Source organism: Nipponia nippon, unplaced genomic scaffold (assembly GCF_047370975.1).
Source record: "Nipponia nippon isolate SJK-2023a ecotype South Korea unplaced genomic scaffold, ASM4737097v1 scaffold_5, whole genome shotgun sequence".
In the NCBI taxonomy this organism is placed as follows: Eukaryota; Metazoa; Chordata; class Aves; order Pelecaniformes; family Threskiornithidae; genus Nipponia; species Nipponia nippon.
The window spans coordinates 71,870,299-71,897,626 of record NW_028262369.1 but is presented as its reverse complement, the minus strand read 5'-3'; the positions used below and the strand labels follow the sequence as shown (position 1 = coordinate 71,897,626).

Sequence of the window (27,328 nt, the reverse complement as noted above, 5' to 3'; positions counted from 1 at the left end):
TTCTATACTTATCTTAACAATTCAGGTTCAGTCTGAATGTGAAATCTGAGTAAATTAATATTGTGCCAAAACATCTGTTTTTTCTATTTAAAATAGAAAACATCTGAAGCATAGGAGCATAAAGGGAATGTAGCAGATGAACTGTACTTTACAAAGTGTTGACAAATCGTAAATAAATCACTGCAGAAACAGATCTATAGTCTTTCCGCTCAAAAGAGAACCCGTATTGCAGAAATACAGGTAGGCTTGATCAAAAATGATTAGAGGTACTGAATATTATTCTGTTTTGAGTTGGCATAACACTAAATGCATTGAGGTTTTGGCCTGTGATTAGAGAGGTTCTGTGTGCTTTCATAATGCAAGTAATGAAGAAATGATAGGAACAGGAAGCAGCAGCATCTTTATTTTGGGGTTTGTTTTTTTGTTTGTTGTTTGTTCTGGACATGTTTCATCTGTAACACATCCCAAGATGATAACAGTGGTCATACTGGATCAGGCAAAAAAGTCTATGTAGCCCATGTCCTCTTTCTGATACCACCAAATGCTAATGCCTAACGAGAAATACAAAGATATGACAAGTTTGTATCTTATTTCTCCAGGAGCTCTCCTTGCCTTCAAATATTCAGGGACTTAAAAGATTGAAGGCAAAATGGTTTCTGTTTATCTGCTAATCTTCAATAGATTTTGCTTCTCTTGAGTTTTCTTGCTTCCCTTTGAACGTGTGTAAACCCTTAGTATCCACAACTGTGCTGGTATTGGCAGCACCAGGCAGCGGGGGAGTGAGCAAGCGGCTGTGTGGTGCTTAGTTGCCGGCTGGGGTTAAACCACGACAACAACGAAAAAAATTATTCACATAAATGTTTATCAGGGTTGTTGCTGTGAAGAGAAATTATGATTGATTACCCACTACTTTCTTTTTCTCTTACAGCAAGATATGAACCCAACTAGTAGCTTCTTGCTCCTTCCTATGGGACTGCTTTTTCGCAGGGGGGCCAATTAAGCATATGGTAGAAGAACTATTACATTTTTTTAATAACATTAACCTTAGCGTTTCAAAATCTGATTTTAGTTTTCTTCTCTGAAGTAAATTGCTTAGTAGGTATCACTATCCAATATGAGGATTGACATACTCATTAAAGGTTGAGGGAAGAAGCTGTCAGGCAGCTCTGATGAACTGTGTGATAATATGCATGAAGTTTTACGAATTATACAAATATTGAAGTAATTGATTGCCGTAAGTCTATACCCAACCACAGTATGACTTGTTTTGCATTATCTTCTTGAGGAAATGGAATGGCATGCACTTCACAGATTAACCAAATTTCCCTCTTATTGCAGCGGAAGTAGTGGTCCACAGTCAGAAAGACTAAAGAAGGCAAAAATATTTCACAAAAAATAGGATATAGGGCAGAATACAGATGCAAGTGTTCCCTCTTGATATAGAAGAAGCAAAAGTTAGTATAACTGTATAGATGCTAAAAGTTTTTTATGTAAGGTAATCATTGAACACACAGCTATTTTCCTATACAGTTGGTCAACCTGAAAAAGTTAAACTGCAGCAGTAGCCACTGTAGAAAGGCAAAATAAGATGTTCTAATATTGCTAGAGAAATCTGGCAGATCTACTTAATATCCTTGAAACTGTTCAAAATGTTTGTGTGCATTTGTTCTAAATGTTTATGAGAGTGGCTTTTATTGTAGTTGGAGCAAAAGCTTGTAATTTAAAGAACATTAGTGATACTTGCTATTTAGTTTTAAGAATCTACTGAAGGGCTAGTAACACGAGTAGTAGTAGTATCTAATTTTTGTATTCTCATAGCATGTAGAAATGCAGCTGAGAAGCAACATCATTGCCAAGAATGAAGTTTTATACCTTTATGTTGTATGACTGTGTGTGTATATATACTCAAATATATTTGCCTTCACATGTAAGTAAACTATGTGTTTATGGACAATATCTGGATTTTGAGGGCAAAGAGAGTTCAATGCTCTATCCTTTTATTATTAAATAAGCCAAATATAAAAGAGTTTTGCACCTGATCCATGGTACTGTATTGGTTTTCTGATACAGTTGATTACGGTCTGATTATCCAAGTGCATCCTGATCTACTCGTGGCTAAACTTTGGTTCATGCTTCAAGAGTGTGTGGAGTCACTGAGCAGAATCATGTGTTTTCCAATAATATTGAGCCCCAGCTTAGAGGAAACCTTTATTTTTCTAAGATAAGCCATCTTGGATTTGTCTGTATTAAAATGCTGTTTGATTGTGCTTAACCTGTATCAAGTTATCTTGGTTGCAATATCACTGTGGCTGCTGCTCACCAACCTGGAGAAATTTGGAATTTTTGATCATAATTTAGGATAGTGCTTTGACTAACTTCTCCAGAAATGTCCCCATTGGGTGATGAGGGGTGTTGCCAAGAGGAGTTGGAATGACTCTTTCTTCTCTTTTGACCATACATTTCTGCAGTCTGGTAACATATTATGTTTGGGAGCATATTTGTATCTATTATGCATTTATTGGGCAAGTGAAAGGGAACAAGGTAACAGCATTTGTACATAGGCAAGAAATATGGATAAGAAAATCGCAAGAAAAGTTTGTAATCATTTGCTACTGCAATTAAATCACATTCTAAGTTATTCCATGCAGCCATCCCATTGGCTTATCTAATTTGCCATTTAAACACATTGTAGCAACGCAAAACCGCATATTGAAAAGATCCTAAACACATAACTTGGTAATTAACAGAGTAACATCTTTAGGATACTAAAAATTTCTGCAGGGGAAACAAAACTTAGAGATCTGGGGACGTTCCCTTTTCCATGAGGTATATTAAAGGCTAGGTGCACATTTACTAAGCATCTAAGAATGTAACAGGTTTTCCAAAAATACAGATTTGCAAAACGAGCTTATTTGATCTCTCATTCACATCCGTGCTGGTTTCTTTTTAAAAATAACCTTTTCATTAAAATCACGCACCATGACATACCTAGCAAGGGAGCTGCAGACCTCTTAAGGAAGTGTTGCACTATATGTGCCCAAACAAATGTGAAGTCTAAAGCAGTAAATCATATAGACTAGGTCTCAGAGTTAACCAGTATAACTAAAGTAGTATTTTGACTGTATTTTTAAGCAAGGCTGGGATTGTAATCGAGTTGTGAATCGTGTCTGTTAAAACCCCAGAAGACAGCCAGATGTCACTGGGTGTGAGTCTGTCTTTGCACACTACAGAACAGTTTAGCACAGTCCTTGGCTGCAGCTGTTTAGAAAGAAAATTCCCTGCTGTTTATTCCATGAATTGGACATGATTTTTTTTCTAAGGATTCAGTTTTGTGGAAGAAAGCCCTGAAAACGCTTTTCATGTTTTAAGACCTACAAAATAATAGTTCTTAATACTGAAGTCTTCATTTTACTTATGTTCTTTCTGCTCACATGACCCTCTGTCTTCTTGAGTTTCTTTAAACTTTGCAATTTATTTAAATACATAGACTGAGGAGCATGTGTGAATATTCCTTTCTAACTTCTGGTATGTCAGTAGATGGGATCATTGTAGTTGCTGAAAACATGCACGTGGAATATTATTGTATGCTCACGTACCTACGGGAGCGCATATATATTTCTCTTCCTGTACTTCAGGCACAAGTTTACAGCCAAGTTTACCCAGATCCAGCTAATGTTAGAGGAAATAACCCAGACATGGAAATTAAACTTTCCTTCCCTTCCCTACAAGCTGTAGTGAAGGACCTAGCTCACAGCCTACTTGCATGCAAAGCTTGAAAGGTTTCCTTTCAGTCCTTTTTGAGTTATTGGTAAACAGGGGGAAAAAAAGTATTACCTGGCTGGAAGAATGTACTTTCCCACTCCTCAGTTTTTCAGATATGGCAAGAGGGAGGTGTATTCTTTGGGGGTTTATGTTTTTCTAAAAACAATCCTCATCTCTGGAATGAGACCAAGCAGAAAAGTTTCAGTACAGGGGATAGTTTAAGGAGAAAAAAAATAAAAAAAAAAGTTGAAGCATGTAAAATAAAGCTAGGTTAAAGACTCAATATCACTACAACTATGGATTCAGCTGTGAGGAATCTATAATGAAATACTGTTAACAAACTTTTAAGCATTCAAATGATCTTAAAACTCTCACTAGGAAATAAAAAGGAACCTTTGCTGAGGACTTCTGCTGAAAACCTACATAATTCTTTAAATTCTGTAGAGATATTGAGTCAGAGCTGTGCCAGATAACTTTCTCTTAGTTAATAGTAGGTTTGACAAAATTCTGCATATTCCCGTTCAAGAGTTGGATTTTAACATCAACTTTTCAAAATTGTTTCAAGACAAATGTTATTAAACTCACAAACAAAGCAATTTCACAAATATGCATGCCTTTGTGAATGGCCTCTGTGTTGTGTATATATAGAGAGATTGATTGATTACAGGTGTATATGTACCTTTTTTACAGGTTATCTGCTGGCAAGTTCAAGCAAAATGTGCATTAATTTGTTAAACTGAAAATTAACCTATGCACTTTCCATTTAAACATGTACAAATAAACAGAAGAAAGTAGGTTTTCATAACTTCTTCTGGAAATGAATCTATAAACTGAACCAAATGTAGATTAGGAGCAAAAGATGTGAGTTCCCTACTTCTTCTGGTCTGCTTTATCTTAAAGTGCTGTAAGGAGCGAACTGTCTTGCATTTCTGTGCTAATAGGACACGCTAATCACTGGAAAAGGTGATTCTGGTTTTGTTCAGGGTTTATTCGTAAGGGTTATTATTGGAAATGGCTCATTTACTCTGTATGTGCCTGAGACAGAAAGTCTGAGTCCTCTGAAGCTTTTGTAAATACACGTTGCAGAATCTTCCCAGACTGAGATGTTTGCCTGTTTGTAGTTGGCTAATCCAGAAGTGGTTCCCTGATAAGGTTAATGCCCAGTTAATTGCTCCTAGCCTTGACATACAGTTTAATTGCTACTTGGCCAACATATGTTTGTTGCTTGCTCTGCATAGAACTCTAGTGGATGTAGTGATGCAAACCACGGACTGGTGGAGGGCAAACAAAATAAATACAGTATTTTATGTTCTTTTAATTCAGGGCCAAGTGGATTTGGATGAAGTGTTTATTTAGTTTGCTGGCTGCTTCGGATGCTGTGGCATATTGATTCCTTTTATTACGAGCAGCCATTTAACCTGACCCCTCTCAGATCCAGTATTTTAAAAGCCATAAATTTTAACTTTACTTATGAGCAAGGACTGAAATGCTGTGAAAGCCTTTTTATTAGCAGAGCTTTGCCTTACTCCATGTTCATGTGTCACCCATGGCAACAATATTTAGAGCATCTTAAATTAGAGCGGCTGTTGGGCAGTTTGGTGGGGGGGGTAGCAATAAAGAGAGCTCATAAATATCTCAAGCATGTAGGATTCACTGATCAGAGTGTGGGCAGGTGTACAAAAGCAGTGCCATTATTAGCAAAAGGTATCCTTTTTCCAGGTTATTTTGTTAAAAATCTAGCTTTTTTTTCTTAGTCTTAATGTTCACAGATACAGAAAAGCACACACAAAGGAAGTGTTTTATATAATTTACTTTTTTAATTGCAAGTTAAATTGGTGAAATTGAAATGTATGTTTCTTTGTTGCCTTGGCTTGGCTTTTCTTTTGCAATAATCATCTTCCTTGTTGTTGCAGTAGCCTAAATTAATCCCTGAATGATGCTTAAAGCAATCTTTAACATGCAGCTTATATGAGTGTTTGTAAAAATGTGTCCAGGCCAAAACGTGACACACAAAAATGACATACCACTTTTTAAAAACAAAAATAATTCTGAATAAATGATTTATGTGAGACAATTTCTTTCTGCATTCACATGTAAAGGACTCAAAAAAAGCTTTGAATTAGCGAAGAAAGCAGAAAGCTTAATATGAACTTTTTGCATCCTTTGAATTTGTTACTTCTGATGTAAATTAGTCATTTTCAAAAGTATTATTTCAGGCTTGATGACTACGATGGAGTAATAATTCAGCAGCTTATTTCAAAATAGGTTTAAGGCTTAACAAAATAGATAGATCATAACCGTGAATTTAATGTAAGTATTGGCTTGCTTTCTTCTGTTCTGCTACTGAAGAAGTTTCCTCCTCTGTTCCACAGGTCAAAGGGAATGCTCTAGATGTTAGCCTCGTACCATTAAGAGTGACTTTGTTTAAATATTAGTGCAGGGACTCTCACTTTATTTTAAACTTTGGCCTAGGAACAAAAATGTTGGTTTAGTTTGAGAAGTGTAATTTATACCAATTAATCTCAGAAAGTGTCACATTTCCCAGTCTTTTAAAGCCGGATTGAAATGTTTGACCTTATCAGAGGGTGGGTGTGGAAGTAGCAGTAAAGCAATCGTGGGGCACTGGAATTTTGTTGCTACTACTCAATTCCAGACTGATCAGTTTACAAGGTGCCTGAAATCACCGGGGAATCATATTTTCTAAAAACTGGACTTTTTCCTGTCTGCATTGCTTTTCCTATAGCTCTTTTCCTCTAGCAGGTTGTAACAGCTATATCTAAAACAAATTTCATATACATAAATATCCTTGAGGAGCAAGCTCCTGCTTTGTAGAAAGTCAGGTAGCTTAATTTGTAACTGGGACCCCTTCGAAGGGCAAGCGCTTCAGTTTGCACCAACTAGAGAGAGAACGCTAGGCTGCGGGAGGCGTAGGGATTCAAATGCCTAGGAAAACTTTTCACTGGATGCAGAGCTATGCTGTGAAGTGGAAGGTTATGTGAGAGGTTAAACTTGTGTAACCAAATGAAGAAAACTAATTATTTCAACAGATAACATCAGACATTCTTTTGTGCAAAGACGGGCTTGGCTGCATTTTGTCCAATGTTCAGCCCTAACCTAGCAAATGCATGTGCCCTTTCCCTGAGTGCTTTTGCTTGAACTGCTTTCTTTTGCTCCTAATTCTTAGCTTTAATATTGTTGCACTGTGAAACTTACTAGCATTTTTGAGATGTTTAATGCTGTACATATTATTCTTTTTGAAATATTAACACATTCTTTTGCAGTGTTGTTGTTTGTTAGCGATAAGACTATAGAAAAGAGGGACATGAACATATGTTTCCAAGATGACAGCAGTGCATTTTCGCCTCTTGCCTAATGGCTGCCTTATTCCAAGCCTTTCCTCTTCAGTTGGCTAAAGCTCAGTGTACCTTTTAGGCTAAAAATTGTGAACTGCCATTATTCACAGTTGAAATTGCAGTTTGTGCAAATATGGGCTAAATTGCAATCATTATATGTAGTAGATTGAAATATCTGTAAATCTGAAGACTGTACCTGGCTCTTTTAATCAGAGAACTTGTTAAATTCTCCCATGCTTTGATTTCACTTAGATTTTTTTTTTTTTCCCCTGTCAGGTGTAGGGTTGTTCTGTGTTCAGAATTCCTGCTTCTAATGTGAAATGCTTGGTTTGAGGTATAAAATGAGCAAAACGGTACATGTTTTCTTTAATATGTGAGTGCAAAATAGTGATTTTTCTCTTGCTTTTTATCAAGCCCTTCATAATCTTTTCTATGCTACCTGTATAAACTAGTGTCAAAGAAAAGGCTACAGTATCATCTAAGGTTATTCTACAAAAATGTCCTATTAAAGCTCTTCATTTGAAAATCACAAGTGAAATGATGTAATGACTTTCAAATTCCTCCTTCCAAAATCACTCTCTGCATTGAATCGATTGATGATTGAGGAAGTATCTGAATATAAAAATAGAAGTGAGATGAAAAAATCCTTTGCAGTTGTGCATACTGTGAATCCTACCAGAAATAAATGAAGCTACATTAAACAAAATGGTTCAGAAAGAATTGAACATGAATTAATTTAAGTCACCATGTGATGTTGCAACCCTGTGGGTAAGAACCATGTCTGTCTACCTGTTCTCTGATGTTTATGGCACATGGAGATTGGTAATAATGACAAATGTTTCATCTTTTGACCTTAAGCTTATTGAAAGAGACACTCACAGTTTTCACTTTATCCACCAATTTATTTAGAGGTAAATTTCCAAAAGGAGCCAAGGGGAGAGGAAAGCAGTCAAGTCTTACAAAAGGCAAGAGACAGCCAGTATCTTTGGACATCTTTCACTTGGATAACAGATTTGGTTCATTCTCATACAAAAGGTTTCCCTACAGCAGGGATATATTTTGACTAAATTTTGCTGAGGGGCCTATTTTACCAGCCTGATACCTATATAATTTGATTCTGTACAACAGAAATCCTGCTCTTTCCTTCCTGAACAAAAGTTGGGGTGTTTCTGAAACCATGTTTGCTATCCTCACCTCTGCACAGGCAAGTAAGGTTAGCAATACATTAATTTGTGTAAAAAAAAAAACAAAACAAAAAAAACCCAAACCCAACCACAAACAAACAAAAAAAACCCAAAAACCAAACATATATGTGATCTATGAATTGATTGTATTTTGAAAATCATGGGAACATGTATGTATTGAAAGATATTTTAAACATGCCTCAATTTCTTTAGAGAAGAGATAGTTTGGTTGGGGTAGGCCCGAGTTCAGTGAGGCTAAGTTGGGCATCATGAATCTTACGCAAGGTGTATGTCCAAAGCAGAACAGGCACGGGGCTGTAGCTGCTTCCTCAGAAGCTGTTGGCATATCTCACTCTCACTCAAAGATATCTCATATCTCACTCAAAGAAGTCAGCCTTGGTGTTTCATGAGCGAACAGTTGTTTGCCTGCTAAAAGCACTCACATGCTATCTACGGCATCCCAGTACCCACAGGGTAGAAGACTCATTGTTTTCATAACTATTTTCTCTTCCCTAGTAATACGTGCACCTCCATCATGTGCAATGCAGTAGGAACCAGGAACGGTGTGTGTTCAGGGCTCCAGTAAATACGGAGCCAGACTATTTATAATCTATTACAACTTTGTGTTTATTCCCGTTTCTCAGTCTCAGTGACACTTTCCCTTCTTTTTTTCTTCATAACTGGTTTTTACCTCACTATATCTTTCAAAATATAAATAGTAAATTAATCTAGCTCACACAAATATGTTCCTCTAAATATCATCCTTTAGGCATATTCATATGGTTCTGGTTTTCAAGAAGAATCATTATCTAAGAAGTAAATTAATGGTAAATATATAAAATGTTTACTGTTTAGGGTGTCTTAGGAGTTGTATTTCATTTAGAGTGGCAGTAATTCATGGCTTTTCTTCAGTTCCCCTCTCTCTACACATGCCTTTGGGGTGGGTTGCGTTGCCCACAACTGTGTCATTTGTTTCCCTTTGATTTTCATGACTGACATCTTGCTTTTGGCATGTTTCCTTCTGCTGGGCTATAAAAAAAACCAGGAATGTGCAGATGTGGGAAAAAGAGAAGCCTGGAAATACCTGAAACTAGTAATAATAGTAATAAAAGAACAGAAAGCAGGTTTACTTTTACTATACATTAAGAAAAAAAATCTGTGGTGGCCATGTTGGCATTGAGCAGAAAATTATGGTATGGGTAATACCATCTTCCAGTTAAAGGATGATCAGTTGCAGATCTCATCTAGGAACCAGCAACTTGGCTTCAGCCACTTGTAGGCAGGTACTGACTTTCTCTCATAAATTCAGTAGAGATGCATGAAGTAATTCACCTTTATTAAAAATAAAAAATAAAGTGGATGCTTCAGTTGACTTTTTATCATTGTACTACAACAAGCAGTAAAATGAGGGCTCAAGAATTTAAAATCCATAAAAAGAAACATTTTTACACAGTGAACAATTAAATTTCTCATTGCCAAACTATATTTTGTATTCCAAATCTGGGTAGGGAGGTCTGCAGAAGTGGAAAAGGTACTGGGGGGGACAGGGGAGGGAAATTTCCCTAGGTGGGATCTGGTGCTTGTTCATTACAGAGTCTTGTGCATTTCTTTGTAAAGCATCCAGTAACAGATGCTGGCTGTGAAAGCAAGGGGACTGGTCTCCCTGCTTAGGGGTGCTCTTTAGCTCCTGTATCTGTAGTTGTGCACTGATATGTGATTGTTGCAGCCTTACAATGAAAGAAAAAAGGAATAAAAGCTGAATTAAAAAATATGAAGTTCTCACTGAAAACCCTGGTGAGAATGTCGAAGGATGTAAACTCCTTGACTGAATGCTCCCCTTCTTAATGAGGTTGCATTGCTACTACTGTCATCAATTAGAAAAAATTCAATTTTTTTTCACCTGGATTCAGACGCTTCCTTATGGGTGGATTTTCATGGTAATAGTGATAAACTTCCCATGTTGCTAGTGAAATTTCAGACTAAATTATTACAATCTTAGAAAGGGGCAGCTAAATGCTTAATACTAATCTGTGACTGAAGGTTCTCAGTAATTGAATAAATGAGGACATCTTTTAAATGGTAGGACACAGGAAGATCACAGATGAAATTTCACTTTCTTTGCCAGTGAGGGAGAAATACAGTTAATCTTTGCCATTTTATACTGTCCTTTAAGGTAACACATTATTTGATGATGTTAGGCAGTGAAGCAAACAATAGCCGAGTTTATTTCTTTTGGAGACATTAGAAAAAAAAAAATCAGTCTTCCAAGGTAGTGGGGTTCTGAATTTACTTGGTAGCTAAAGAGTGCCACTTAGTTTCTTTTTTCCTCTTTTTAGTAACAAACTGAAAATACTACATGAAAGTCACTGTAAGTGTTCTCTTTAAAATATCAAAACCCAGGAAGTTATTGCTAGTTATTTCTAAAATTAATTCCTCAGGGGGACTTTCATGTTAGGACAAAACAGCAAAATAAAGACTGTTTATACAGAAAGAAACATACTTTGCCAATAACTCCAAGTTTCCTATATAGTTGTTTAAGGCAAGTATTGGACGAAGAACCTTTTATTGGTGACCCTGACTGAACTAGGTAGTATGTGACTGGGTGCCTAAAAACTGCATCACAGTGTGTGCGGGGCAAACTGTAGCAAGGCTGAGGTACATGTAACATTTGAGTCTGTCACTCCAAACCTTAGGTGTTGGCTTAGATTCTCTTCAGAATGGCCTTCATACGTTAAGAGTAGTCTTCCAGTCTGAGTTATTGGCTTAGCTTTATATAAGACAGGCTCTAACCAGTATTTAACCTGAGACTTTTTTTTTCTCAGGTAATACAGCGTAGGGCACTAATTTAATGTAGCACAGCTTCTACTGGGATGTGTATATAAACACCTTTGTGCTGGCTTTTGACACAGCTATTTCAGGTGGTTGGGTAGCTGCAGCAACCTGGAAATCAGCATTGCCTGCAAAACCTGTCCGAGCCACGGGCGCCCGCTGATCCCCACGGTCCGCAGCTGTGCAGAGCGGTGGCCCTTCCCAGCAACTGCACTGCCTGCTTCTGGAGATGAGGCTGCGGCCATTGCTTCCTTGCAGATGCTGTAGTCGCCTTTAAACCATCCCCTTGTGGATACCGCTCCTTGGAGGCTCTGCAAGCAGTGCACTGGGTGCCTGCTGCCCACAGAGCTGGGAGCCGTAGCCCCTGGCATGCATTTGCCCACCTCTGCTCAGGCAGCCGCCAGCTTAGGCCTGTGACCCGGCCTGGCTGAGACCTCTGCTTTCTGCCAGATTTACCGCTGTGCCCTATCTTCTGCGAAAGCAACCCATCACAGCTGTTTTCTGACTGAAAAACAAGAAAGATTTTCTTGGCTGATCAGAGTGGCTTTCACTTTGCTGCCTTTTACAGCGGTTCTGCTTCTCTTGGTTTTGCTCCTTCTCAGCCTGAGATAGGCACCACATTGCCTTTTGCTAATGCACAAGTTTTTAGTGATTTTAAGCACCTTTATGTTGTATGCAAGTCATTGCTCTTGCTGGTTTGGTAATAATGGTAGTCTCCAGAATGGCAATTAGTGAACAAAAGAAGGTTGCACTGTGTGACCAAACAACTGGGCTTCCCTTAAACTTGTTTCCACACCCACACCCACCACACACACACCCACCTTATTTTCAGCTACATATCAGTCTGCAGGTAATGGAAGTGTAGATTGCTTTATGTAGACACTGCTGATGAGTCTCTATTTGGTACCAATTCTTAGCTTTTTTCCTTCTAAGAATTCACTGTTTAACCATCACGCTGTTTTAGTTCAGAAATACCTGCACTCTAGGATTGCTAAAGCTGCAGCATATAGTGCTAACATATCTGTCTTTTCTGTGATCCCTGAATCTCTTCAGGCATGACAGTATATGGACAGGTATGTGAAGGTCTTCTGTTCTTATGTTCTCCTGTTGCTTGCATTAGTATCGCTTACAAGTTGGAAACAAAAGCATTTGTGTTCTCAAAGACAGAAGCCATATTGCAAGGCAAAGTCTCCTCCTCAGTTTCTGTATGTCACATTTACTATTCTGCCATATAAAAGCTAAGTAGATGCTACAAATGCTTTTAAATTAAGCTGTGAAGTTCTTCGTTGATTGGTATGCATGTATTAGTTGAACTTTTTTCTTTACCTATTCTACTATCCTTATATTAATGCTAATTAATGCTGCCACAAAATAAAGCCTTTCTAGGGTCAGATAGTCAAGCATTCAAAGAGAGGAAAGGTTTGGGAGACTTGGGAAGGTATTTACTCTTTTTTGTATGAAGTGCTTTCTTATGCCTACAAACAAGGAAGGAGGCAGCAACATCATTGATGTTAAGCTGTACTTTGCTGGAAATATTTGTTTCTTGAAAAACCTGCTGTGTATGTTGACGTCATAGCACCAGTTTCAGCTTGAAGAAAAAAGTTGGATAAGACTGTGAGAAAACTAATAATATCTTCTCACAGGAGAAATGTCTTTGAAAATACCAACCATTCATACAACCTGACTCATTCTAAAAACCAAAACTCTTGTTGTGTAGCAGTGTTTTTGTGAGTCTAAGGATAATGTTCTCCTTGAGACTTTTAGCAGTGTCCAGTTGGACGCTGCTGTTAAAGAGGGAAGAATGAACCCCATCCTTATTACTGGTGCAGGCTTTAAAGTGACACAGAGCAAGCCATCTATTGCCCATCACTGTTGTCAGGTCTGTAAATTATGTGCCATTCCGTTCAAGTCTGAACGGGGATATCTACCGAACTAGGTTTAACTTGATGTTATTTTTAGAACAAATTACATTGATTGCATACTATTTCAAAGGCCTCAAGTAATAAAGTACACAATTAAATGTATCTGTCTGTCTAGTTTCATTCCCCTGTGTAGCTTTAGGTATGAAAACTTAACTATTTGTTTTCCAGACTCTTCTGGCAAAGATTTCGGTCCTACTCTGGGATTGAAGAAGTCCAGCTCTCTTGAGAGTCTTCAGACTGCTGTGGCTGAAGTTAGGAAGAACGAACTCCCTTTTCACAGACCCAGGCCTCACGTGGTCCGTGGTCGGGGGTGTAACGAGAGTTTCCGAGCTGCCATTGACAAATCTTACGATGGACCTGAAGATGGAGAAGAGGGTATGTTGCTAATGGTGCTTATTGAGGGAGCCACCTTCACTTAGCACTGCTGAGGGCCAACTCAATAAAACACATAAGCAAGCGATTTAGTCCAATTGAAGTTGATCACATTTTAAAAGATGCTCATGTCTTCCACTGAATAGAGCTGTCTTTGCAGTACCCCATCCAGCCTTGACGGGGTTTAGTGTAAAGTCTTTCACGGATCTCTGTTGGGGTGGGGGTGGGTTGGAGGCTTTAGAACTCAATCCTTAAATAATTATATTTTTCAACTTCAAGAAGCAGCTGCCTTCTTCAGATTACATTAAAAATTATCTTGCTTGTTTTACAGAGCTGTCTACAATTCCCCCTTCTCCATCCAGGAAGCTTGTTTCCTGTTATAGACAAGGCAGAGTGTATTGATAGCACCCTGCTGCTCATTCTGTCACCATGGGCTTATAGACCCCAGTCGGGAAATATGTCTCCTTTAGCATGAAGCATAAAACTGTGCTTGGATCCTGAGCCCCCCAAATAGAAACAACACAGCTTTTCTCCAACCAGACAGAACAGTTTATGTATTTCTTGTTCAGCCATTAAAATAGAAAGATTCCAGGGAGTGAATGAAATCGTTTTGTTACGTAGGTTGGTTATGTCAGTCGCCAGAATCTCTTGTTGAAGTAAGCTCTCAGTGTTTGCATCCCAGCATGTCAGTTTTTCTCAAGCTGATGGAGGTTAACAAGCTAGATTTCAAACAGAATGATGTCTAACCATGTCAGGATTTTTGTATCGGAAATAATAACTAGAAAACAAGTCACTAAAGTAACTCTGTATTTAATTTACAATAGAAATCTGCTTGAATTCACTAGATATGTTTAGTCTGCTTTTTAAATTACTCTATTAAATGAGTAAGTGTTGTGAGTCATTTGAGCACTTTGTAGACACTCATGCTGTATTTCATGTGTTTGCATTTTGGCGGCCCCTAGCCATCCTCACTGCTTCTTTTTCATTCTGTGCAGATGGTTTCTCTGATAAGAGTTCTCACTCTGGTCAAGAAGCTCAGAACGTGGAATCTGCCCCTCCAGGGAACCCTGAAATAGAAGATGCAGAAACCAAAGCAAAAAAAGACAAAAAAAATAGAGAGAAAGAGAAGAAAAAGGAAAAGGGCAAATCTAAAATCAAAGAGAAGAAAAGGAAGGAAGAAAATGAAGATCCAGAAAAGAAAAAGAAGAAGGGCTTTGGTGTCATGTTGAGGTACAGCATTTTAAAAAGCAGAACAGCTACCTATTCTCATTATAATGTAGGAAACAACTGATACTCTCATAAAGGAGTAGGAAAATTATTTCACTTGGACTCAAAATAATGTTTATGTTATTTAAAAAGAAAGCAGTTTATACTTTTACACCAAACTTGTAGCTGAGGCAGAAGACATTTGGCAGACAAAATGTCTTTTTGTGCCTTTGAAATTCATTCCCATATGTCAGAAAAGATTCAAGGTTTCAGGCTAAAAACAAGCGTGTGTCAGTGGGGGAGCCTTTGTGGGGAATATTTCTGAGTAATACATGGCCCACTCCCACACTCAGACCTTCACCTTCTCTTCCCTTGCTTATCTGCTTCCTTTACAAGCTTTGGGGAGAGCAGGAGTGCTCGTGGTACTGTAAACAGTCTGGTAACATTTGCAGTTGCTGAAAACCACTAGCTATGATAAAATCTTTGCTTCACAGCTTCAGCCATTGCTTGCAGTGGTCAGAAGCTCACCGTCCTCCCTGCCCAGCGTGCAAGTGTTTGGATTTCTTTTGTGGTTATTGGTTTTGCATCTCTGGAATCATCAGAGATTAGACAAAGTTCTTCAGGCCATTTCCTTGCTATTGCTGGAGCCTTTGGTGCTACAGGCACTCTGGTTGCTATCACCCCTGCCTCTGGTACCTGTTTACTCTGTTGAGGATTAAAGTGTTTCCATTTAAGTAGATCTTTGCAATTAATATAGGGTATGTGAATGAAATTTAATGATCACCTGGGGGAGATTAGACTGTATGATCATGTGGTTACTGTGTGGCACTGAACACTTAATGTTAGCTTTAGGAGGCTGTTGGTGTTTCTTAGCATGCTGTACTGTAGACAAGCCAGATAGTACAAAAGCCACAATCATTGCTTAGGCAAAGATGCATTTAACTAGTAATCTAAGAAATTCAGCTGCAAGGTCATTCACTTAGAATGATATCTGTCAGGACAGTGATGTATGAACTCACATTGTAGCTTTCTGTTGATGTGTCCTCAGGAGTCAAATGGCTTGTGTTATATTGACATGGAAGGTTTTAGCTGACTTTCTTCCATGTGTCATCAATAGGAATCCTCAAAACTGTCCTGTCAACTTTTGAACACCGTAGAGAGGTTGTCAAAAATATACAGACATGCTTATGTGCTGAATTTGCATGATTTCAGCAGTTGTTAGTGTTTGTAAGATGAAGGTGCGTGGGTATACCAGTCTGCATTCAAGTGGGGCTCTTTAGGAATGCTGAGGAGGCGCATACTCACACCTGTGCATTGCACCTGCATTTGTGTTCATACTGTTTAAAGAAATAGGGCTTAACATGGAACAGTAGTCAAAACACTGAATAATTAGGAGGGTGACTTCAACAACTCTCCTGTGTATCTTAAGCTTTATGTCTGTTTTCATTCTTCTTTTTAACTCTTCGGCGTGAATAGGGCTATTGGAAGAGGAGGGGAGTGACACAGACGTCTGACAAAAGCATAAGTATTCTGTTTCATGTATCACTGGCAGATTTGAAGTTTGAAGTGCAAAGTCTTACGGGGGTGTGATGCCTGAGCCAGAAAGAACATGGGATGACATCAGAGTCCTAAAGAAGCGATTGTAGTTGACAAAAAAAATCTGTTAATGATCAATATGCAAAGCTGGGAACAATAGGTTACCGTTCTTAATGATTCCCTTTTTCAGAATATATTTCATATTTTGATGTACACGAGCTTTATACATCTGTTCTTTTTATAAGATTGCGTTTTATTTAGATCGATAGTCTTCTCAGCAGACAGTAATTGTTAATAATATTTATTTATCTGTATGGCAGTACAGAATGGGAATTTCTGTCCCACACTGTTGAAAGTCTCTACAAAGCCACAAAGATGGAAGCAACAGGTTAGAATGAACAGAGAAGGAGTTGTTTGTAAGAGCTAACAGTTCAGCTGGAAGGTTTTTAGAGGTTCTGTGTCCTCATCAGTGTTTCTTCCTAGAATTTGTAAAATTGTTCTTGAAAAGAAATTCCTTGAAAAGAAAGTGAGAGTCTTAGGGAATCTCAGCCACGATAAAAGTGAAAGAAGGGCAATGACCGGTAAAGACTGAACAAGAGCAAACAGCGTGAATTTACAAAAGAATTGGGAACCATGTGTCCTGCTCAAGATGAGCAAAACCAGGCTGGTATTTTTTCAGGGAGAAACTGTTATGGATGACATGAAAAACAAAACCAACCTGAATGTTTTTAAAATAAATAATGGGAAACTAATGGGGGAACTTAGAAGGGGTCAGATACTGACTAAATACTAAATTCAAGAGGTGTTTTTCAAACTGGAGTTTTGTACTGATGTGAAGAGTGAGGAGTGAGTGTCAGGAGGGCTAGGGAGGCAGAGACTGCAGTAAGAAGGTTTGAATGATCAAGTATTTTAGCAGCACGGATGGAAAGAAACAGCCAGATTTTTTATGACGTTGTGGAGATGAAACTGGCATGTTTTATAGGTAGAACATCTGTGGAAGGAAAGAGAGAAGCTGAAGACGACAAAGTTGTGAGCTTCTGCAACAGGCAAGGTGACTACTAATTCTCGGTAGCTTAAGAGGAGGAAGTAGAGAGAAGTATTTAGAAACAGAGATGAGCTCAGTTTTTGACATGCTGAGTTTAAATTGGAAGGGGAACCTGCCATAGGTGGCATTAGAAATGTAAACACCATAAGGGAGCAGAAAGCTGGATGGAGAAGGAAATCTGTAGTGTGCCTTTTGTAGATGTGGTAGTAGTTGTACTGTATGTAATCCCCCATGTGGGAGACCACCAAAATGAGAAACAAGGAACAGAGCCCTTGCTAGACTGACAGGAGAGAAAGACCCAAGAGAAAAGAAGTTAAGAAAGCAACTGGCAGGAGTGGGAAGAGGATATATCTGCCTGGGACCGGGTGATGCCATGAATTTTTTAAACTAGTCCGGTGACTGCAGCCATGTAACTTAACTGATCCTACTGAGAGCTGGAACCCCACACGGATACATTCATCCTGTTTGTATTTTGTGGGCTGCTTTGTTCACAGCTATTTCAGCTGTGCCTGCATGGTTCTGCTGTGCTGTGTAGATGCATCCAAACAGGAAAACAGACTTGGTGAACCCATGTCAAGATTGGGTGGAGATAAGTAGGAGATGATCATCTGTGGTAAAAGCTCCAGGACCGGAAGGCCAATGAAAATATTTCTGAGATCTTGCCAGAAAGCTCAGTGCTAATGAAGACACATGCACTTTCTGGCAAATGACATGGGGTCAGGTGTAAAGGACAAAGGAAAGCAGAATTTGAGGCTGAAGCAGCTGCTGGAAGTGTCACGCTTGTCTATGGTGGGCTTTTTGTGCTATACTTGCTGGGTCATATATACAGCTATAACAAGTTTTATCTTGGTAGTGTGTCCACGTGAATTGGCTTGTTTCTGCCTTATAATCAATAACAAAGCATTTCAAGATATTAAAACCAAACCCAAGTATTTATCTGTAGTACAAGAAGTGTTGAGCTTTAGTCTTTTGCATCTGAGATTTTTGAACATATTGGAATTGCTACTGCATTGGTTTTTTACTCTTTTTTTTTTTTAATTTAACAACAGAAAATAGCAAAGCTGTTAGCAGTTGCTAACAGATTTCACTTAGTGCCTCATCTGTTGCTCAGCTGCTATTTACTTGTAGTTCCTGGTCTTTTTTTACACATACAAAAAAAAAGAATGATTGGTTTCCTGCTAAGCTTTTCCTGGATTGAAGCTTTATTTAGGTGACTGTGATTCAGGGAGACCATCAAGAAATCATGCTTTTATTTTTGTAATCATTGTTTTTAAAAAAAGTCCTGTTGTTTTACCCAGTATTAACTGGAACTCTTGGCTGCAGCATTTTAATGACTCTGGCATTTGGGGCAAAGTAGGTTAATATACTGGAGATTTGAAATGCAGATGACACTGGTTATTACTGATTAGTTAAGTCTCTATAATCCAAAGTACTATTTTCCTGTGGTGCATACTGCACAGTGTGTGCATTTTCTTGTTTGATTTGTTCAGATGCATATCTTGCCTGCCTGAGTACTGGATGTGCGTATGTGCTGTCCAAAGAGCAACAGAAGTTGACTCTGTTAACTGTTTGTATGTAACATTGGCTAAGCGAGCATTATATTTTACTTTTTGATGTTTTCTGGCACGTAGCTCAGTAAATAACCCACCGCTAGACAACAGACGGCGAAGTAAATTGATATTGCATATAAGGAAAACAACTACATTAAATACTTTCATTATTGGGGCTGTGACTAAATGTATACTGCAGTCTCACAAAAAAGCCAGTGTCTAGCATCTATGCTGAAGCTCTTTCAGAACAGAAATAATACTCAGTTCTATGCAGATACATAACAGCGGCAAGATTACGCAATACCACATTCAATTCTTGGTTCATCCCTTTTCTTACGTTGAGCTGACTGATTCTTTCAGGGCACAGTGAGTCTTGAGGATACTGCTGGACCTCCAGTGAGCTTCCCTGTACTTCTTTTTGAAGGTGTTTTGTGTTTTCAGGAGCAACACTATAGTGAAACAGCGTATTTGTGCCTTTGAATAAAGGTAGTGTGTAGTGTCATTGGTTTAGAACTGTCAAAAGCCTTGCGAGGTGGCTCTGTAGGCTGTTTGGAAGGCTTAATTAACCCCTTGGTGCAGGGCGTCAGAAATCCCTGATGCTGGGCACTAATGCAAAACGCATTATCACTTAGCACCAGGAATGCAAAGCTGATCTAACCAAGAGGTTAATAAAAAAAAAAAAAAAAAAATTCCTCAGTTTGCTAGGTGATGAACTCTAGATTTTAAATTTGTGTTCCATAGTTATTTAATTGCCATGCTTTGAAATACTATCAAAATATTCTTTTCTAACAAGGGTAGGCTTTGTGTTGGTTTCTAAATTAAGTTGGAGAAAGACTGAACCTTTAAATCACCAGGGAAATGTGACCTCTGCTGTGCGGTGCTGCTCTGTTTCCTAATCCCATAGCAGTTGTTACAATACTGGCGTATAATAAACATAAGTCTATGGCTTTCTCACTACCTTTTCCAGATAGCGATCGTAAAAATTCTGGGCAGCCCTTTCAGCTTTATGGGTATGAAGGTAAGTTAGCTAATGGACTGCAGCCACACCAATGGCATTTTAATATGTAGCTCCCCTAGGCAGAGACCAGTAGGCTGAAGTCATAATTTTTTTGTGGTATAAAAATCTAAGAGCAAGTATATCATTGGTGGCTTAGAGTAAAGAGTTTTGCCAAACTGGAGTGCAGTGGGAGAACACCCTCTCATTCAGTCTTTATTTCTAGGCTGGATTCAGGAAAAAAAAAAAACAACCAACCAGCCTTCTTAAGGGAACTCTTGTCAACTTGATTTCACTAGTTCACTAGCAAATATTTTCAAAATTAGTATAGGTGAGAGAATGTCTCTCTCCCACAAATATTGCACATCAACCATGACTTGCATATTTGTGCATATATACATGTAACTGCAGGTGCAGGAAGCAGGAATATATATGTGCGTATTAGTTACATTTGCTTTTTCCTCTTCAGAAATAGTGCACTTTCCCACATAACAGTTCATCTTAAATTATTTACCTACCATTTCACAATATGAGCCATGAATATTTTATTTTTTGTCCCCGTAATTTGCCAATTTTCCTTTGAGCTAAGTGCCTTAGTGATTTTAATTTTTCATTCTAGTTGGAAGACAGAAATGACCCTTTTTTCATCATTACTGTTATAGGCCTTGTGCTCAGAATGATACTTTTTACAACCAGCACTGTTGAGCCTGTAATGGTATTGCAGAGTAGATAGCATAATATACAGATATTGACTTCCATTAAGTATAGCACTATGGTAGCTTATGGAGAGATTTTTTTTCTGCTCTGTGTTGCCCCGAGAAGTTGAGCATTGTAGAAGACAAGTTAGCAATATAATGAAGAAAGAGCAAATAACAGAGATGTGATTTGCTGGAGAGAGGCAGTGTATATAACTTTTTAATGTATTTATATTATGATGCTGGAAATCAGTATTTTAAAAAAAACAAACAAAAAAACAAACAAGACTAGATTAAATTACAATTTAATTAGGCTAAAGTTATTTTAGATTTTTTTTTTCCTCAATAGCAAATGATCTGAGATGGATCATGCCTGTGTATTTGATAGACAGCATCAGTTAATGAGGCAGATGAGTTATTTAGAGGCCCTGATTTCCTTTTGCCTAATAAAATTCCCACCCCTCAAATAGGTAAATTGGTAAATAAAACTCTCGTTTCCTTTAAAGAGCAGAAGAGCATGAGGGAGAGGAGATACGTAATCAATTTAATCTATCTCGAGTTTGTCAAGTATTTTTAACTGAAAGAAGACAAACACCTCAATTTACGTGTATCACTTTTTCTTTTCCTCCACCGTATTGATTCCTCCTTGGCTGCATTCATAGTCAGACCAAAACAGGGAAAATAAGGGGGTTTTGTACTATAAATGATCATGTGGACTGCCTACTAAAGGCTTATTTGTTTAATTAAGCATCTGTTCTCTCCTTAATATGCATGCATAAATCTCATTAACGTTAGATGTATGCAAGTGCAGTGAAGAAGAATAAACCCCTTACTCTCATTACTGAACTTAGATAACAAGATTTATATTTACTTAACAGATCAGAGCAGAAAGTTCCCTCTGACTATTTAAAAGGACTGGAAATTACAAACTGTTTGCAAGGAGCATGCTTTTTGTGAAATACTTGCATGTTCACTTCAAGTTGAAATATCATTATTCAAGCCATTACTAAGCAAAAAAAAAAAAAAAAAAAAAAGTGGTGTGTAAAAGGTCTGTAAGGATTAACTTTGTGCACTAAATTGTGATGTTTCTACTTGAATGTATACGTGTCTGTTTGATATTGACCTCTGTGCATGCCATACCTGCTAAAAAAAAACTTCAGTCCTATTGGAAATATGACCAGGTCTTTGCTGGAGGTGGCAGATTTCTTCTAAATGGCTGTCTCCTCTCTCCCAAAAAATGCCTTCTGCAAAAGAAGTCCTAGAAAGCAAAGTGTATTCCTGATGAATACTAAACACTGTGGCAGTGTGTTTATCGTTCGTTCACTATACTTGGCTGTTAGTTGTTCTAAAATCCATCTCTTATCTGAGGATAAAACTTAATTCCAGATTTTCTATATAAGTTATGGTACATTGGGTATTTCTGTATGTTGTGTGGATGCATTATGGTCAAAAATACTTAAGTCATGCCCACAAGAATTTGAATTAAGGCTTCCTGAGCTGCATTTTAACCAATAAATACATGCTTTGCTCAGGAATACAGTGCAGAGTATGAGTTCTATCATGAGACACAAAAAAACGGCAGTTTTGCTGACTTTGTTTCAGTAGTTCTTGTAACATGAACTTGGTAAATGGGGAGGGGCTGGGGGTACAGGCAACAATTAACAGAGAAATTATACAGAAAGGGGCTCCTGACAGATTCCTTAACTACAAAGTGCTGGCAGGTGCCAGTTTAATAGGTATTGCCATTAACAGCCATCTGTAGAGAAAATGAAATGTACTCATCTCACTGAATTATGATTTATGCCAGACAAAGCAGTCAAACCAAAGTAATATTTATATTATAAGGCAGAGTCATTGATTAAATGCACATGGCATCTCAAATCCAGTTGACATTTTAAGTTGAAATGATTGCAGACATGTAGCCATTTATTTAACTATTACTTTAAAAAATGTGTCTCTACTTGTTATTAATAGAAGAAAGCCAGACCTGACCAATATTTCAATAGGCTGACCTTTTGTTTTGCTGGCATATAAAAGGAACAGAGCTTCTTTTGGGGTAGGCACAATTTCAGAGCATATGAAGTACGCTAGCTTCAGAAAAAACTGACCCCTTTGAACCACTCTGTCTTTCTCTTCCCTCTTCTTTTCCACACAGGATTTCTTGAAAGAAAGTGGACAAGAGATGGTTTAGGAGGTAGGAAAATAGTCTGAGAGAGGCTTTGTTTTAAGTGCCTGCTCTGCTACTGATTTCTTGGGTGACACTTGTTAACTCACTTAGCTGCTCTGAGCCGCTGAGTTATCCTTATACAAAGGTTATCCTCTGTGCTTATAAAAAATAAAAATAACAGCATTTCCCTGCTTCATATGATCATTGTTCAGATAAATATGTTAAAAAATAAATACATTTAAAGACTAGTCTGGCTACTCTTGTAAAAAAGTATAGCAGGCAAATAGTTTTATTTTTAAGAAAATTAAAATGAAAAAGTAGTAAGCTTCAGTGTGACTTTTCTTGAACTAATTTTCCTCTAATCTCTAGGATTCTTCCTTCTCTGAGGACTTCTTATTGTCTTTCCTTTTACTTTTTTCCAGTGATTCCAATTTATCTCATTTGTTAATGTCCTGTTGCCCAGTCTCTTATTTCCACATAGCACCTCTCCATTCTCTTTGTAACCTTGTCTCATTATTGCTTACCTTCCCTTCCATTTTTAGCAAACTTTGGTCTGTTCTCTCTCTGGAAAAAAAATGAGAAGAAAGCCTAGCCCAGTTTGCTTGCAAGCTCAGCCTTCTGCTGTTGCACTGTTATCGAGAACTGTTTGACAGAATACTGGGTTGCTCACCCTTCCCCCTTCTTGCTACTGCTAGTGCATGAGGTGCCAAGCTGGGGTTTCTTCTTCCTCCTCCTCCCTGTACTACCTCCTAGCTACAGGTACTCCTACCTTCAGAAATGCGGTTTGGAATATAATGCCTCAGAATTATAGTTGACCTTCTGTCTTTTACTCTGATTTTATGCCTTCTTGCTAGAAAAAATTGATTTGTCATTTCAAATTTAACATGGGCAAACTCATTTTTTTCTCTGCAAATTGTTCCTCTTTATGTCCTTACTCTGTCATCATGGAAATTAACAGCATCTTCCCCCTTTCACAAAAGCCTCTACCTGGGATGTCATCTTTCAATGAACCTTAAACCCACTCAGTGGGGCAGTGTCTAAAATGTGCTCTCTTCTTACACAACACGCTGAAGTTCTGACCACGCAAAAGAAGCTTCTTCCCTTTCTGCTTGGACTCCTGTTACTTCCACATTATGTCGGTCTGTGTTGTGGATCACGTTGCTGGGTCGTTGTTCTGACTACTCTTGCCTGCCCCCACCAGCACAGCACCAGCTTTGTCTCCTTCCCAGTTTGGTCTGCGTTAACAGACCAGTGTGGTAACATATTGCTTTGAGTGACCACCAGCACTTCCCAGCCAGCCTGTCTCAGCAGCACGGTTTCTACTGCAACGTCTTGCAGTATGTCTGGGCAGAAAGTATTTTATATAGCACTTCAGCTTCCCTAGGATTTGCCTCTGCTGTAAAACTACCATGATGTGTATGAACGTTGATGAAGTAAGGCCTTATATCCTTTCCTTATATCCTTTCCATCCCAGCTCCTGCTTTCTCTCTCTCTCCACCAGTAGTAAGAAAAGCTCTTCACAGCTTCCTGCTCTGCACCACATTTGGCTGTGTCCCATTCACCTCCACCTCTCCTCATTTGTTTGGAATCTGTTAGGATGTGAATGCAAGGCTGCAGCATTGATCCTTACCCAGCGGTTCCTGCTTGTTTCAGCTCCAGTGTTAACTCCATCTTCCTATCACCCCCGGCCCTCCATCCTCTGACAATGCTTGTTTGTCACCAGGTTTCTTTCCCGTGTTACTTTCTCCTCCTCTCGCTACCCCACTCCCCACCCTGGGCTCTCTCGTGTCCTCTCCAAGCTCTCACCAGCTTACACAGAGCCTTGACTAATAAGCCTAGCAGAGTTTATTAGTTTGGGCTCTGCCCTGGCTGTGTGTTGCTTCTACTCTGCACCTTGTCATGAGGAGTGACTGCTCTGATTTGTCAGTAGTCATGATGCTGCATGACGTTTACCATAAAAGTTAATCATGCTATTGAGTGCTCCCCTCACAGAAATATTTATATTCAAAGAACCTTCCCCTGCTTGCTTCCTTCATTCAGTGGAAATGATGTCTCTAGGGTCTTGGCTTGGACCTGGGGCATTTGAGAGAATTTGATCTTACTCTTTAGAAGTCTTTGAATAATTCTTAGTGGTGAAAATGAAGATGTCTTCTCCCTTTTCCCTTTCTGTTCTTGCAGCTTCCCAGTTCTGTCCTATTTCTTTTTTTTTATTGTTGAGGAGAAACAGTAAAGAATGAATGAAAAGGAACCTGGGCAAATATAATATGTTGGGCAAATATAAAATGTTAGCCAAATGCTGACATGAAAAAAGCTATCACCCTCTGTGTGTGTGTATATATTATATAAACTCCGAGATACGTGTCACCGTTAGTTTAGAAATTAAAAAAATATTCAAGACTTAAAGGTTGACTCACAAGGTGAAAAATTGTCTGTTTCTGTGTGTACGTGTAGTACAAGATACACAGGCCACTAAGTATCTGCTATAGTGCTTCAGCATTTAACTTCAGTATTAGGTTTGAAGTAATGAACTGTATGCCTGTGCCATTCATTGTCCCTTATTTGAAAGTAGTGAATACCTGGCCTCACACTAACCCCAGATTATTAGGTTGGTTGGTAATAATGTGTAAATAGAATTGTAAAGCTATTTTCTGGTGACAGAAGGCCACCACTGTTGTCTGCTATTTTCTTTCTAGCCAAAGAACCCTAGTGAGTAATGAGTCGGGCACTGTTCATTCTACCTCTGTTGTCTTTTTGTTTAGCTTTTTGTCCTCTAATGTGGAAATCTGTATTACAGTAGCTTAGTATAACAGACATCCTAATGTTCTGTTTTTAATTAAAATTAGATTGAGGAAATAAACAATTCAAAGAAGTTAGCTTTCCTTTTTTTTCCACCCCTAAATATGCTTTCCATATCCTCTCCTGCATTTGGAAGTGCTTGTTTCCATTCGCATGCTCTTGAATTGTTCAGCCTCCCTAACAGATAGTGAGGAAGGACTGTCAAGGAAGCTCACGTTCATTCATTTAGTCTTCTTAGCAATACTTGTTGTTAAATTATTGATTTTTTTCTGTTTGTTTTGATGCAGTCTGCTCTGTAAAATACAATTCTTAATATAAAAACTTTGTCAAAATGGGAAGATTTCACGAAACCAAAAATGCACTGCTCTTGAGAAAAAATTTCCACTATACAGCTGCAGATCATTTCTACTATGACTAGAATATATATATACACACAGGAGAGTGAGTGACTTGATCTCTCAAAAAGAAATTAGCAAATACTTCTTTTCCTTAAAAAGGCAAATTATTATGGGTATAAGCACTGCAATAGGTTAATGTACCTCTTCATCTCCGAAGACCTCCCCCCATCTTTTTCTTAATGAATTCCTATTTAGGCTATTTTAGCTTGGCTGTCATTTGTTGCTTCTCAAACCATCAGTCATCTGCAGCAATGGAGGGTGCTATAGGCAGGTGCAGGCAGAGCTCCAGGAGCTCTGGGCTGAAATGATTTGGGAAGATATGTAGAGAAATTTCTCTCTGCCTGTAGCAACAGTGTTAGCTGCTTTGTTCCTACATGTGAGATGTTTGCTAATTTCAGTAATTGCAAAGTGGAAGTTGTATTTATGGGTCTGTAGTATGAATGCTGACGATGTTCTGTAAGGCCACGATGAGAACTGTAAATTCTGTGGTGCTGGTTCTCTGTAAACCGCGTGATTTGTTGATTTGCCTGTGAAGTATGTTTCACCCAGTGCGTGGTGAAAGCTGATTTGGGATGCGAGCTTGCTAATTCTGAGTGGTTAACTGGCTTTAGTGCCCGGTGCTGTAATAAAGCGGATTTGGTTTTATTGCATCTCCTGCATGGAAATTACTATTAAAAATCTGTATTGTAGAGATATTTCAGTGTTTTACAAAGACTTACATATTTCTGCATGCTTAGAGAGAGGAGGAAGGATGCCACGCTCGTACAAAATGTGTCCTCTAGCAGTCTAATGAGAAACACCCCAAGTTTTAGGCAGTCTGAAGTATGCTAACAAAAATATTCCAATAGCAGTATATTTATTTAGTTCATCCTTAATATTTATTCTGGCTTAAATACCAGCTTCCTCTATCTTGTGTGGGTATTCAGGTTGGAGAGAATGAGTTTAGTCTTTTTTGGTTTTAGGCTAGAGTTTAAAGAAATTGAAAGATGATGTTCCTGTCCTAGTGGGAAGAAAGATCACTACTGGCCCTAGACCTGCTGCAGAAAACTTACATTATACCATAAACTGCTGTCCATGCACTTGTATCCAATTATCCAATTGAAAGTGGAGCACAGACAAGATGATCTTTCACTGGGGAGATTAAAAAAAAAAAAGGGGGCGGGGGGAGGGGGGAGAAGTAACCAACAATCCTACAGTAGGAAAAGAAAAGTGATGATCGAGGTTCAGAATAACTACATAGTTAAGGTTTACCTCAGGAGTTCAATAATTTCTTGAGGCCTCAATCCAGCAGAGCAAAGCAATAAATGACAGCTGTATTATATACTCTTCTGTCTTCTTTGCTCTAGATCTTTATTAAAACAATGCATTCACACCATAGTAAAAGGCTACAGTGGAGCTAAAATTAAAATACATAGGTAACTCTTTTGAGAAGTGTTTTGATTATGTGTATAGATTGTGTGTGTGTATAATTCACGCATCACACATGGAAGCTCAAATTTTTCTACCTTTGCTATTTTGA

At 38.4% G+C, this 27,328-nt stretch overlaps 1 protein-coding gene across 1 annotated transcript in view; it reads left to right on the top strand.

The window, feature by feature from the left end:
• PARD3B (par-3 family cell polarity regulator beta) overlaps nucleotides 1-27,328 on the top strand; it is a 427,889-nt gene that overhangs the window by 269,602 nt on the left and 130,959 nt on the right. Inside the window, exons 17-18 of the mRNA XM_087732270.1 lie at nucleotides 13,219-13,425; nucleotides 14,418-14,652. Of these exons, the coding sequence (XP_087588396.1) occupies nucleotides 13,219-13,425; nucleotides 14,418-14,652 (442 nt within the window). The remainder of the gene's footprint in view (nucleotides 1-13,218; nucleotides 13,426-14,417; nucleotides 14,653-27,328) is intronic.